This window comes from Eleutherodactylus coqui, chromosome 10 (assembly GCF_035609145.1).
Source record: "Eleutherodactylus coqui strain aEleCoq1 chromosome 10, aEleCoq1.hap1, whole genome shotgun sequence".
Taxonomy (NCBI): Eukaryota; Metazoa; Chordata; class Amphibia; order Anura; family Eleutherodactylidae; genus Eleutherodactylus; species Eleutherodactylus coqui.
Window position 1 is genome coordinate 107321686 of NC_089846.1, and position 14982 is coordinate 107336667.

Here is a 14982-nt window from a genome sequence, read left to right on the forward strand (position 1 = left end):
TTTAGGCTGAAATCATCAGCAAATCCGCTAACTTTCAGCATCCCGTGCAAGTGAATAGGATATCTTATACTTCATCCACATGCAATGGAAAAAAATCCATGATAGATTTTTGTCAATACTGTGGGGAAAAAAATCCACAGGAGGTGAACGTACACATACCCTCTTGTTGATTTTGCACAAAACAAAGCTGCAGATTTTAGGTCCATTGAATGACAATAGGGACTTATCCTCATGTGGGTCTGTGGCACATTCACCGCACATACCTGGCAAATCTGTAGCAGAAATTGCGCGTTAACCCTAGATTTCTTCCGCAGATCCTCTTTTAAAATCCATATCAGAATTAATCCTAGCACATGAACATACCCTCAGGATAGAGTCGTTACGAATTTTTGTCCGTCTGGTCTCATGACGTGTATTTTGTATATGAAATGAGTCTGGGAACAACAGCAATTCACACTTGCTTATTTCAACAACTTTGTGGCCTTGGGCACCTACATTTATGAAGACTTAAATAACAGCAAACAGGTGACTGGTTCTTCCATCATGACAGCGCACCTTCCCACACAGCAATGAGTGTTAAGCATTTTGTATATAAAACTGCATGACACTCTCCGTATTCACCACATTCTGTTCCATCCGGATTTTTTTTTCTATTTTTTTGAGTGCTTTCAGCAGTGGAAAAGGAGATAAAATTTCCCAGCTGCCCGTTGTATTTATAAATCAGCTATTGTAAAGTAGGCGAAAAACTTGGAACAACTTTATTGAGGGGGAAAAAAAATATTGTAGCCGAACACAATCTTCCCCCAATAACATCGGCTGGCATACCACCTCAAAAGGGTCCCGCAGACATTCACCTAGCAACAGAAGCATGTACTAGTAATGAAGATTCCTGTTTCCTTTGGGTACCCCTTTGTACATTCTAACTGCCTATGCACCAGACAGTTAGGACGTATATGAGTGTATCACACTGATGCACGTGCGATTTCCCGTGGTTGTGAGGTATTTTTGTGTCAAAAACTCCTCATCACTTCAGGGAAGTAGCGGTCCTCTACTCTTCAATGGGAAACCTCGCATCGCACTCACATGCACCTCCCACGCCGTGCGATGCTTTACCGGCCCCATTCAAAACAATTGGCGATGCGTTCCGAGGGAACACCCAAGGGTAGGACATGCCACAATTTTTTCCACGCACTGCAATGTGGAAAAGAAAATCACTTGTGTATGACCCCATTCAAAAGAATGCGGTTCATATTAGTGCATGTTTTGTGTGTCTCGCAATACACAAATCTCGCACGATTCTCTCAGCCCCGTGAAAGCGACCTTACGCTCATGACAGTTCCCATTAGTGAAACGGCCAAGATTAGAGACCTTAAAAATATTACATACAGGGCAGCAAGAAGTCCCAGTTGCAAGAGAAAAATTGTAACCGAACCTACTAAACATTTACATGTATAAAAACTCTAAATGATCTGGTCTGACTAGACAGCGTAGAGTGCAAAGGTACCCTGCGACGACTACTTTACATAAGGATGTAGCTTCAGGGAGAGTTTTATAAACAAATACATAATAGGAGGTTAACAATCACATGATCTTACCTAAGATAACCTTCATACTTCTAAATTTGGACCTCGTGTTTTTTTTATGTAATCAGTTGAAGAGGTTTTATCTCAGGTGTCCAAACGTTTTCAATTTCCTAGATACTTTTCTGAGGGTGTATAATGAGGAATCCGAGGCTTTATTTTAGTCATGGACTACTTCACTCAGAACTTGTCATTGGGGAACAGGCACAGACCCAAGTGGATGGGCCCATATTACAACACCCAATGGTTTCACCAGACGATGTGACAATCTAATAACTCCAATCCAGGAGTATAGACTGACGTCAAGCTGGTCTTACCAGACCTTATGCTGAACCGCCAGTTTAACGATTTGCATCCAGGAGCAACTGAGCCCCCTGCTGGCTCTATGGAAATAAGTAGTGGTAGACTACAGGCTCAGCTTGGAGGCTATAGTGGCCAAGGCCAGGGGTGAATTGGGGCAACGAATCCTCCTTAGCCCTTCCACCTCTTTAGCTCTTTTTGACCAAAGTGCTGTGTAGAGGATTGTAATGCTGACCTTTTGAATGAGGTTACATAGCAGTTTCTGCTCAGTGTTAATTTTGAATATGCACTTTGTACAGATTTGCTCTTAAAATATAGATTTTTTTTTCCTCTGTAGACGTGTGTGTGTGTGTGTGTGTGTGTGTGTGTGTGTGTGTGTGTGTGTGTAAAATTATATATAATTTTATGTGTATCTTTTAGTGACTAATTTAGGTTTTTGCTTTTTTTTTTTTTTGTTCGCTCTCAGTTACAAGAAAACCAGGATGAAATAGAAAATATGATGAATGCAATATTTAAAGGTGTTTTCGTACACCGTTACAGGTATGTGTTTTTTTTTTTTTTTTTTTTAATATTTTTAACCTACTTTCTCTTGTGATCATGCAAGTCACTTTAATGTTTTTCCTATGTATGCCCACAAACTGTTTACCCCTTCCTATTATACGCTTTGAATTTACAGCACTGGCCTACATTTAAAGGGCTATGATCATGCAGGCTTAGCAGCTGTAATTGATAGCGAAGTATTGAAGAAGTAACTCATGTTAGCTGTTTTAACCCCTGGAATACTGCAATCAATAGTGATTGCAGCACAAACCAAGGCACCCAACCATTAGGCTCCTTCACATGAGCGTATTTGCTCATGCAACACGCAGAGAATAGAACCCATTGATTGTAATAGGTTTGTTCACATTCAAATTTTACTGTGCATTTTGGATGCGCAAAAACACCCTCCCACCCCCTGCAGCATGCTTTTATTTTCCTGCAAAAGTCCCTCATGCCAGTCAATAGGGATATGCAGTTGCATGCAGAATGCGCCAGATGTGTGAAACAAAATAAGCCGATGTGTGCGCAAAAAAGCATAGTTCATTCCGCAAATATGCAGCGCTAGATTTACTGGTACCGAACTGACTCTTGGGGTATGTTCACATGGTGGGATTCTCAGCGGAATTTTCCGCCTGAATTCTGCCTTCCAAAACCACAACGAAATCTGCATCTTTGTGCTGCAGATCCTTTGCACAGATTTAGCTCTGTCAATGTGCAAAAAATCTCCTTGCGGAATTTTCATACATTTTTATGTCAAGAAGCAACATGTCACTTTTTGATATGGAAACCTGATTTTCTGAGTTGGAATTAATTGTATGCAGATTTTGCCCATTGGCGAGGCTAAGTCCACGTGGACCTGCGGCAGGAAGCTGCAGATTTTGCCATGGTTTTTAGAAGCGGAATTCATGTGGAAAATTCCGTGGTGAATTGTGCTGTGTGAACATACCCTCAGGCCGGCTGCACATGGCTGATAAAATTGCGCTACATTTGTGTGTTGCGAGACACACGAATATGAAACCCATTCATTTGAATGGGTTCATACACATGAGTGACGTTTTCCCGCATTGCACCGCGATGCAATACATGTGGGAAACAAATCGTAGCATGTTTTATCTGGCTGCGTGAGCTTGTATCACAGCACCATTGTTGGCAATGGGAGAACTCTGCGATCCTCTGCTGCAGCTGTGACAGCCGTGCCAGAGGATCCCTGCATCCCCACTGTGATGTGAGGCTGTTCTCACATGAAAGTTCCTCGCTTCCTCGGGGCTTTCACATTGATGGCGAGCACAATATGAAGGCAGGATTCCTGGCCCCTTATTGCGCTCGCCCATGTGACGTTAGCCTTAGCGTACATTCACATATAGCGGAATTTCTGCAGTGGAAAATCGGCAGCACAAAATGGGTGAATATCTACATAGTTAGTACGTATTGTGCAGCTTATTCGCAGCAGACTTCACCCTTTCAATTGAAGGCGTAAAATCTGTTTTGGATCCGTGGCACAAAACCCTCCAACGTCTGCACTAAATGGTGAGGATTTGGGGCTTATCCTCACCAAAGTACAGTACGTGGGAACGCTAAGGCTGGAATTTCACGCAGTTTATGGTGTCATTTTTATTTTTTTTGTTTCAAACACAGGAGTGGATACATAAGCGAGAAGCGTCAGTCTTTATACTTTTTGATATACTCCTAGCTTTGGCTTAGAAAACTGTATCAAAAGCTGTGTGATTCCAGCCTAAGGATTCTGTCACATTTAGAGCATAAATTATTCAGGACATGTAGTAAATAACAGTCAAAGCATATCTCTCTGTATACGTCTGTCCTTCAGGCTTCAACCACTATAAACTCTGTTAAAAACTAAACCGCGAGATAAACATTGCTTATTTTCTTTTTTCAGGGATGCTATTGCAGAAATAAGAGCAATATGTATAGAAGAGATTGGTGTCTGGATGAAAATGTACAGTGATGCCTTCTTAAATGACAGCTATTTAAAATATGTGGGGTGGACAATGCACGATAAGGTCAGTAGTAAAATTAGTGATCCAAACCATAAGTATTGTTGTCCATAAGAAGTTTGCTTTAAAAAAACTAAAATGGAAAAACACCATAGCATTAGGAGCAGAGTATCTTTCTAGTTCCTGTGCCAGCTTCAAAATGACATCGGAAGGTGCTGCTCAACAGTTGGGATTATTTCCAGTGCAGTTTAATTCTATGTCTGCTTTATGCAGACTGCGGATTCCAACTGCGAGATTCTCATAGCGCAATGCGACCCTGTGCCCGTGCAGTGACCTTCGGCTTAGCTGTCCGGCGTCTTCACTCTACGCTGTGGATGTGCCAGCTAGCCCACAGCCGTACATGCGCAATGCAGATCCGGCGCGTCAGCGATGACGCAGCCGTGCAAGCCTCGCACTGAAATAGGACGTGCTGCGATTTCCACCCCGCGAGCGGAATATGGCAATTGATTTCCGCTCGGGAGTATGGAAATACATTTTTCAATGCGTGTCTTATGGGCTGTATTTGCTGAGTGATACGGAGCGCCGGATCCCACGGTGCAAATACGCCCGTGTGCATCAGGCTTTAGTATAGCTGATGCATACAGATCATTTTCTTGGCCAGTTCTGGTCACCCAAGTTCTCTGCTTCTTTTCTGTCATTAGCTCACTGAGGAAGCCTTTCACAATAATCTGGTAACACTGTTGATGTCAACACTGATTTTACAGTTCTGTCAAACATCTGTGAGCATAGCATACTAATTTGTCTTGGGTGCTTAGTCTTTCAATGGATTGTTAGTTGCTTATAAAATTTCATATATAGCAATTATCAAGACAAACAACTGATTAATGTCCATCTGTGTGCGAAATCTGCCATTTCAGTCACTATAACCCCCATCCCCCTTTCCTTGCAAGTAATTATTTTGGAAGAACTTGTGGCGAGGGGCCGCTTATCTGGTTTAGTAAATTCAAAAACGTCTGATGGAACTAACAGCATACTATAGCTAATGCTCTCACCCTGCGCGGTTATACTGAAATGTGCGCAATTACATAGAACCACTTCAAAGTCACAGATTCAATAGACTGAACATGGAAAGGAGTTGCAAGTCCCAGATCCGCTGGAGAGCCTTATCCAGGGCTCAAGCCAGGCAACATATTGTAGCAAAACAAGAACCACTGATACAGGAGCTACTCCACAGGAACCAGTAATTATGATGCCAGATTGCTTCCAATTAAGATTCGCTCTTTATTGATGGAACAACATAATAATGCAGAACTTGTTTGAACCCCGGATTTGGGTCTTCCACAGGCAACGTGTAGTTATGTATTTTTTATGTTTATGCTTCCATTAATAAAGAATGAATCTTAATTGGTAGTAAATCTTAACAAGCCAAATTAAATTTTCTTGCGTCACTTCATATTAAGGTTAGAATGAGAATTTTTGTAGTAAGGCATTTATCCCCAGAAAATTCAAGACATATTTTAGCAATATTCATATTTACTGTGGTGCAAAACAGTAGCTGCCACTGGTTCACAAGCCATTGTTTTGTTCATTCATGGTTGCCTTTTCATTCCTGCCTTCCAAAAGCTATAACTTTTATTCTTCCGTCTACCTAGCCATGTGAGGACTTTTTTTTAAATTTATTGGAGCCATATAGTATAGTGAAAAACTTTTTACAAATTTTAAAGTAAGGTGAAATTTGGAAAAATGCAATTGCACCATACAGATAGTCCCCGACTTGCGAACAGGTTCCCTTCCAGGAACCTGTTCGCAAGTCCATTTGTTCGCAAGTCTGAACAAATGGTTGTATGGAGCGGGATTGCGGGTGGATCTCGCTCCATACAACGTCGGGTGTCGGCTGCTGTTACAGCGGACACCCGGCGGCAGCAGTTCCGACAAGCAGCACAGCTCGTCGGAACTGCTGCCTGCCGGGTGACGGTTGTGAGAAACAGCCTGCACCCGACGTTCAGGGGGCCAGTACAGTGTCCCGCACGGCTTGATAGGCACCCTGCATAGGCAGCCCTGGGGCCTTTCAGAAGACTGCAGGCTGCCTATCAACCGCACAGTGTCCCACGATCTGACCGGACAGGCTTCTATCAGGCTTGATACAAGCCTGTCCGGTGCCTGCACAGTATGATGTAATGCCATAGCATTACATCATAGTGTGCAGGGCAAATTGTTCGCATCTTGCGAAGTTCGTAAATCGAACGTTCGCAAGTCAGGGACTATCTGTAGTTCTTTGGGTTTCATTTTGACTACGTTCATAGTACAGTAAAAATGACTTACCGTATATACTCGAGTATTAGCCGACCCGAGTATAAGCAGTCAATAAGTTTTACCACAAAAAACTGGTAAAACTTATTGACTCGAGTATAAGCCGAGCTATACTCAAGTATATGCTGGGTTAAAAAAAAAACAAAAAAAACACCTCCATACTCCCCTTCCAGTCGGCGTCTGTGTCCCCGGCGGCGGTGCAGCTAGCTGCTAGAATCCTCCCCGCTGTCCTCTCTGCTCGGCTCTCATTCCCTGCTTTCAGTGCTGTGATAGGCTGTGAATGCTCGAGCGCTGGCTCTGATTGGCCAGTGCTCGATTCAATCACAGCGCTTCCTTCCACAACGCTGGTGGCAGGGGATTTGAAAGTCGAGCAGGGAGATGACATTAGGGAGAATTCTAAAGCAATCAAAAAGTTGTAATGTAATGAATAGGATATTTTAGAATTCTCTCCGCTGTCATCTCCCTGCTCTGCTTTCAAACCCCCGCCACCAGCGCTGTGGAAGGAAGCGCTGTGATTGGATCGAGCGCCGGCCAATCACAGCCGGTGCTCGAGCATTCACAGCCTATCACAGCGCTGACGGCAGGAAATGACAGAGCCGAGCAGAGAGGACAGCGGGGAGGATTCTAGCAGCTTGCTGCACCGCCGCCGGGGACACAGACGCTCGGCTGAGAGATGAGTATGGAGTTGTTTTTTTTGTTTTTTGTTTTTTTTTTTCTTCTTTTTAACCCTTCCCTGATTCTAGTTTAAGCCGAGGGCGCTTTTTCAGCTCAAAAAAATGTGCTGAAAAACTTGGCTTATACTCGAGTATATACAGTAATTCTGCTGGTCACAGCGATAATGAAACTACCAAATTTATACAGTTTAGCTACTTAAAAAAAAAAAATCTTTTTTTTTTTTTTTTTTAATGAAAGAGAAATCTGCTTTTTTTTACTTCATTTAGTACCACTAAGGGGACTTAAATTTGCAATAGTATTGATCGCTTGAACTACATTTTTCAGTGGTTCGATACTGCAGTTTATTCCGCCTTTACCGTTAGTCATGGGCATCAATCCATGGCAAGCTTAAAGGGGTTGTCCCGCGAAACAAAGTTGGGGTATACACTTCTGTATGGCCATATTAATGCACTTTGTAATGTACATTGTGCATTAATTATGAGCCATACAGAAGTTATTCACTTACCTGTTCCGTTGCTAGCGTCCCCGTCTCCATGGTGCCGTCTAATTTTCAGCGTCTAATCGCCCGATTAGACGCGCTTGCGCAGTCCGGTCTTCTCCGTGTTGAATGGGGCTGCTCGTGCTGGAGAGCTGCTCCTTGTAGCTCCGCCCCGTCACGTGTGCCGATTCCAGCCAATCAGGAGGCTGGAATCGGCAATGGACCGCACAGAAGACCTGCGGTCCACCGAGGGTGAAGATCCCGGCGGCCATCTTCGCAAGGTAAGTAAGAAGTCACCGGAGCGCGGGGATTCGGGTAAGTACTATCCGTTTTTTTTTTTCAACACATGCATCGGGTTTGCCACGCGCCGAACGGGGGGGCTATTGAAAAAAAAACAAAAACCGTTTCTGCACGGGACAACCCCTTTTAAATGCGCCAAGCGCACTATAAGTTTGGAAGGCATTAAAATGGCTGAGAAATTGCAACAAACACCAATCTTTTCAGGTCTATATGCCGTAATAGGAAATATAAATGGGGCTTGTCAAGTAAGGACAGCCACTTTTAACCATGACAATTTTTTCATACTTTGTTCTCCTCCTTTCTTCCTGAAAATAATGTGTTAATATTTGTGCATTTTATCACTCTGTTCCCAGCAAGGAGAGGTTCGTCTGAAATGTCTTACTGCACTGCAAGGTCTGTATTACAACAGAGAGCTGAATTCAAAATTGGAGCTCTTCACAAGTCGTTTCAAGGTAATTTTTTTTCTCTCTTGAACTGAAAGTGCACTTTAACACATGTTTTAAAGCATCTTCTGCAACTGATGAGTTTCTTTTTTTTTTTTACTTTTCAGGATAGAATTGTGTCAATGACCCTCGACAAGGAGTATGATGTAGCGGTTCAGGCAATAAAGCTCCTGACTCTGGTTTTACAGTGAGTAAAAATAGTCAAATTTGACTGGCTTTGATCTAATGTCTTAGCTTAACTTTAGAGCATATTAGCATTCTATTTGAAGAGGGCTTCATCTACTTGTTTCAATGAATGAGAAGACAGAAACTTTCCCCCACTGCTCTGTTTGTATTTGATGGCAGCACCTCTTGTACCCATATATTCTGATTCAGAGGTGACTGCTTGTGCCTGTGAGCTCTGAATCTGTGGTGTTTATAATCACTGACATCTTAGTCGTTGTGTTGGATGCTCCATTTGAAGCCTTTGGTGCAGATCCAGCATGAAAACCCGGATGAAATAGGGCAGTATGCTATGCTATTTTGTGCAGCAAAAGCTGAGCAGCAGGACTTAAGCCCGTGGAATCCCATTATGGTCAGTAGAGTCAATTGAATGCTATTCAATTTCACTATAGGATAGATCAGTCCCCCAACTGCATTCTGTTATCCTATTCGCATAGAGGCTCAGTCAGATGAGCAAATTTTTTACGCATGTGTAGGTGCGTGAAAAACTTTACACATCGCATGTAGAAAAAATCACGTCACCGGGTGCATTTGCACTAACATGCTCTATCTTTTGCAGGTGCGTATTTTAAACTGTTCTAAAAAACGGACTTTTGACTGCTTTAATTGAAAGCATTGGCTCTAATAGACCCATTTTGAAAATGCGCCTATACATGGTTTAAAAATCCGCTAGTTTGACAGAGCCCTAACAGAACAGGAAAACATAGTTCCATAACACTGCTGTCAACCCAGCCTTCTAGATCCCCTTGGTCTTTAAACTCTCACCATTGTAGATTTCCTACCACTTACAGTGCTCATTAAGTGCTGTGTATAGAATAGAGGCAGCAGCGGCAATGCTTGCATTGGTCTCTAGGATAACATGATCTTAATTTTGGGGCTGGATTATGTTTTTGCAATAAGAATGAGCCAGAATATGAAGCCTTGTGTACAGGAATATGCAAGAAGGTTAATCCTCTAAAACAAATGTGCACAACGTTTTCTGGTCTAAGGCTAGCCCCACATGCATCGCGGCTCCATACTGCGCTCCCCACTAGGTGAAAGCTCTGTGAATGCATGGAGGTTTCAAGTGAAAACAGCCATGTATCACTTCAGGGATGAAGGGAACCTCTGCCGTGGCTTTCACAGCCATGGCAGAGGATCACAGAGTTCCTCCATTGTTTTCAATTGGGCCAGCACTGCCGGCTTTATTGAAAACAATGATTACTGCGATGTGAGAGCATGCAGGAAGATAGAGCATGCCATAATGTGTTTCCCACATAGCATGGTATTGCGGTGCAATGCGGGAAAACATCTCTCATGTGTATGAACTCCTTCAAATGAATGGGGTTCATACTTGTGAGCGATTTGTGCATCTCAAAACGCACAAATCTTACGCGATTTTTTTCGGCTGTGTGAAGCCAGTCTAACGGCTATCTCGTGTGATAGACTGTATTGTATCTCAGATTTGTCATACTAAATCACTCCTAAGGGTCACAATAAAAACTAAACAGTGGTTTTACCGCCTGAGACCTTTGTGGCATAGCAGAAGTATATACTATCAGGTACATTTATGCTCGTTATGAAGGTAGCAAGGGGTTTAAAGTAGAATTTTTTTTTTGTTTTGCATTACACAAGCAAGGGTTTTTACTGAAGTAATGTAAACCTTTCTTGAAAACGTTTGTATATATTATGTTCTCCCAGTGTAAAATTGTATGTATTGCTTTTGATATTCTTGTAGAAGTAGCGATGAGGTTTTAACTGCTGAAGACTGTGAAAATGTGTACCACTTGGTGTATTCTGCCCATCGACCTGTAGCTGTTGCAGCCGGGGAGTTTCTTTATAAAAAGTAAGACAAACAATTCTTGTAGTCTGTCTTGTACGTCATACATGCTGTGCTGATGTTGAAGGTGTTGTCTGTTTCTTTTGTTTTAACTCAATCCAAATCTGCTAAAACAATAAAACTAGAAAAATATTGTTCAATACATATGCACCCAAAAATATGCAACTCATTCCTCAGAAATATTAACAAAAGTTATAGCTTTTGGAATATGGAGTTAAATAAACAAGAAAAAAAAAAATGCGGGGCAGGTTTACTTACATTTTATACGCTGCTGTAAGTAAAGGCTGCGTTGACGTAAAGACTTTCTAATGGAGCAAGGCTTTTAATATGTTTGCCCCATCCATAGCTGGTGTAGATTTCAGCTATAATTTACATAGGTGATGATGGGCTTTGAGTGGCCCTGCCCCTAATGCTAAGACCTGGTCGCTTTTTAAAAAAAAGTGTCTAAGGCCACAGGCATACGGCCGGGTCAGATTCCAGATGCAGAATCTGACCTTGTGCCTCGGCGGTGACCCCTGTGTACCTGTCGGTTGTTTCTCTTCCTTCTGTGCTGCGGATGTGCGAGGCCCGCGCTAGAATAGAGCATGCTGCGTCGTGTGTCCCCACGGGCAGAAAGTTGCAATTGATTTCCACTCATGGGCAGAAAAAAGCAATTTTCGTACTGAAAATACGGCTGTGTGCATTGGGCCTAAGCTGAAGTAAAATTGCAAAAAGTTGCACATTTTGGCGCACAGGATGGCTCGCGTGAAAATTTGTGTTTTTTTTTTTTTTTTTTTTTTGTTTCTTTTTGTACACCAGAAACTTGGCGAAAAGCTTTTGATAAATTTATCGGTGTCCTTCTAGACTGTAAAATGTTTGTAAATCTGTTTTGGTGTGTTTATTTTTCCCTAGACTGTTTAGCTGTAGAGAGCCGGAAGATGATGGGATTTTGAAGAGAAGAGGAAGGCTCAGCCCAAATGCAAATCTTGTCAAGACCTTGGTCTTTTTCTTTTTGGAGAGTGAGGTACATGAAGTTCTGTGGGAGTTTTGTAGCGTATGAAATATGGAGAGTATTAAAGGAGTTTTCCAGTGTAAGATGTAACTGCTGTATACCTGGAAAATGATACAACTTATGGTGTGTTTCCATTCCTTGCTATATTCAAGTATTTTTCTGTCAGTGAATGAGGACACTCTTGGGTTCTCTGGGGCTAAACTAGTCATGACCTATAGGGAAATATGGCAAGAGACCATGGGATGTGGCGCAGCGTTACCAGGTTGATGATTTTATATTTCATTGTATATTGGTGTTTTCCCACCATGTTTGTAACTAATCTATTTTTTATGTAGTGTACGCCTCAAGACCTGGGAAGAAAAGGCTGTGAGCCTTGAAGTGCATTAGTCGCTGGACTGAATAAAGTCTATAAAATGTTTTAATTCATAGACTTTTTATTTCAATCGAGTATGGTTGTGTCACATCCTGTGGTTTTTACCCTACTTCTTTGTATGAATCTTCCTTTCATTAGTCATACTGTTTTGGGAAAGCAGCACCGTACCCACTATAAACAGTATTTATGCAATCCAAGCCTTTGTGCTTTATGGCCCATTAATCTCACAGACAGAACTATTCATGGGGACTCCCACCAGCCCAAGTGGTGCCCTGACCAATTTCGTCATTACACATTGGTCTTTGCTATTGGTAGCTTATCCTGATGAAAGCTTATGAATGGGTGAATGGTGGGGGTTGGCCACTTAGGATCCTCAGCAAATGGCTCTTATTGACCCACTGTCAGTACACATTTAAACGAGCCAGGTTGGTAATACAGACACAATTCTCATCGAAATCAGTTGGAGTTGTGTCTGCATTACCAACCCAGGGTATTGCCGTGTGCAAGGAATTGTCAACTTCCGGTTCCATTCACACTGAGAGCAGGCAGGATAACTGGTGATTGGTGGGTGACCTGAGAGGCGGACCTCTACCGATCAACGGTTGACCAATCCTGAGGATAGCTCAATAGTTTAGCCCCGGACAACCTCTTTAAATTCAGAAGCCACAGACTCCTACATAGCTAGGCCTGTTCTCTGCTGAGTAGAACTCTAGACTCATTGTAGCAAACAGATTACTGCAGCTTCTGTTGATGCATTTAACTCCGAGCATTACCTAGACTGGATACAATTATGTGTACTACTCAGCTGAAAGTAGGACTCGCTGTGTACGGGTTTTCTGCCTCTGAATGTTAATAAGTGTTCTCGTTCACTGACTGCAAACCCAATTGAAACTCCAAAGGTTTGTTAGAAACTAGAAACCTACAATGTCTCGTGGACTCTTTATGTATACATAATATAGACACAATCCTCACCCATGTACCTCTTAAAATGCATGATTGAGAAGGAGGGAGAGTACCCAATACAATATTAATTTATCAGTGTAGTGGACTGCATCCCTGCAGTAATCTTTGTATATAATTATTACAGTTTTGAGATTTTAACAATTTGGCACAAAGGATGTAAAGATTACATCAGAGTAGATTGTTGCCAACCTTGAATGTACAACAATATCGTACACGAATGTCCCTTTTACATGAGCCGACAGTCCGGTAAACTACTGCAGGAGCGCTGACTTGACCGCTAAGGTTGTTGAGTTTCGTGCAGAGCGTTTACACCAGCAGACTTCACCGCTGCATCTATTTGAAGCAGGGAGCGTTGACACAGAATGACAAGCTGATGGCAAAGTCAGCTTAAAGAACTCTTCTGTGCATTTGAACGGAACGATTATCGCTCATTTGAGGGATATTCCTCCTGTGTAAATGGCCCATAATAGTTTAAGCCATGGATAAGCTAATTTATCTGTTTGTCTTACTTCTTATCACACCGGGGCATAGTATGTGGCGCTGGCTGTCGGCCTCCAACTCCGTCCTCCTTTATCTGTGGAATAAAGATACATTTCACAACTGGTATACCAGATGTAGCCTTATTTATTTTTCCAAAGATTGTGTAGATGCCAAACTCTTTTGATGGAGGCCTTGAATTATGTGTCTCATAGCGCTGTGGTTTTTTTTTTTTTTTCCAACACTGTAAATGTTTGTTTTTTTAACAGCTACACGAACATGCTGCCTATCTTGTAGACAGTATGTGGGACTGTGCCACAGAATTGTTAAAGGATTGGGAATGTATGAATAGCTTGTTGTTGGATGATCCTCTGAATGGTGAAGAAGGTAAGTACTCCATAATTATGTTAGTTATCTTAATGTGTAGTTAAATTAAAGGCCGTACGCAGGTTTGCTATTTATTTTTTATTGCATTTATGTACAATACTGTGCAGCATTTTTCCACACTAGTCTAAAACATTTGCAAAGTAAGAATCGAAAAGTTAATAGTTTCTTTGTCCATTAACAAAATACAAAGTGACTAAAGAAAAATAGAAATCTAAATTGCATCAATATTTGATGTGATTTAGATTTCAAAACATGAATTCTAGGTACATCTGCACACAGTTTTTCAATGAACTCTGTAGGGAGGTTGTTACAGACAACTTAGAGGACTAAGCACAGATCTTCTATGCATGTAGGCTCGCTCCAATCCTCTCTTTGTGTAATCCCAGACAGACTGAATGACAATGAGATCAGGGCTCTGTAGGGGCCATATATTCACTTCCTGGTCTCTTGGTTCTTTACGCTGAAGATAGTTGTTTATGACATTGGTGGGATGTCTGGGGACGTTGTGTGTATCCAAAATGAAGCAACTTGACAAATCTTCAAGTTTCCTATAATTTTGTTTCTGTAGTTCCTGTGCAGACTTGTGTGTCTCATAAGACTACAAACCCTGGCTTTAGGCATCTTCCCTCTAGAATGCTGTTACGTTCTGTCTGCTTCTCCTACTGTTTGAGTGTGTACAGGTTTAGCAGCAGGGGTACAGCCTGGCAGGAGGAGCTAACACTTTTCTGAGGTTGGTGCCATCCTCCTAGTGGCAACAATCGATACCCAAGATGCTTGTGTCCCCAAATAAACCCAGAATAAGGGGGTTCCAGGAGTAGACAAAAATACCCTTTTAATTAGTTAGCTTAATATATAGGTGAGGTATTTCCTTTAAAAGCGCAGCTTGAAAAACCTGTAGAATGGTGCAAAGTCAAAACTTGCTGGGCATACACAATATATAGGCATTATTCAACTTTGTACTTGAAGTTTAGTTACTTTTTCACCCTTTTATTAATGTCATGTATATAGTTATTTTATGTGTAAAAAGAGTAAAATACAGTATTTTTCTCCTGCAGCACTAACAGACCGCCAGGAAAGTGCGCTCATCGAAATTATGCTCTGTACAATCCGCCAAGCTGCTGAATGCCACCCTCCTGTTGGCAGGGGAACAGGAAAAAGGGTAAAATATCTAC

General features: G+C 42.0%; 1 protein-coding gene across 2 annotated transcripts in view; it reads left to right on the forward strand.

The window, feature by feature from the left end:
• Window positions 1-14982, forward strand: part of STAG2 (STAG2 cohesin complex component) — a 92025-nt gene that overhangs the window by 53313 nt on the left and 23730 nt on the right. For both annotated transcript variants that reach the window (XM_066581695.1, XM_066581696.1), the window contains 8 exons: window positions 2347-2420; window positions 4315-4438; window positions 8489-8587; window positions 8686-8765; window positions 10518-10625; window positions 11511-11622; window positions 13693-13810; window positions 14866-14969. In XM_066581695.1, the coding sequence (XP_066437792.1) occupies window positions 2347-2420; window positions 4315-4438; window positions 8489-8587; window positions 8686-8765; window positions 10518-10625; window positions 11511-11622; window positions 13693-13810; window positions 14866-14969 (819 nt within the window). The remainder of the gene's footprint in view (window positions 1-2346; window positions 2421-4314; window positions 4439-8488; window positions 8588-8685; window positions 8766-10517; window positions 10626-11510; window positions 11623-13692; window positions 13811-14865; window positions 14970-14982) is intronic.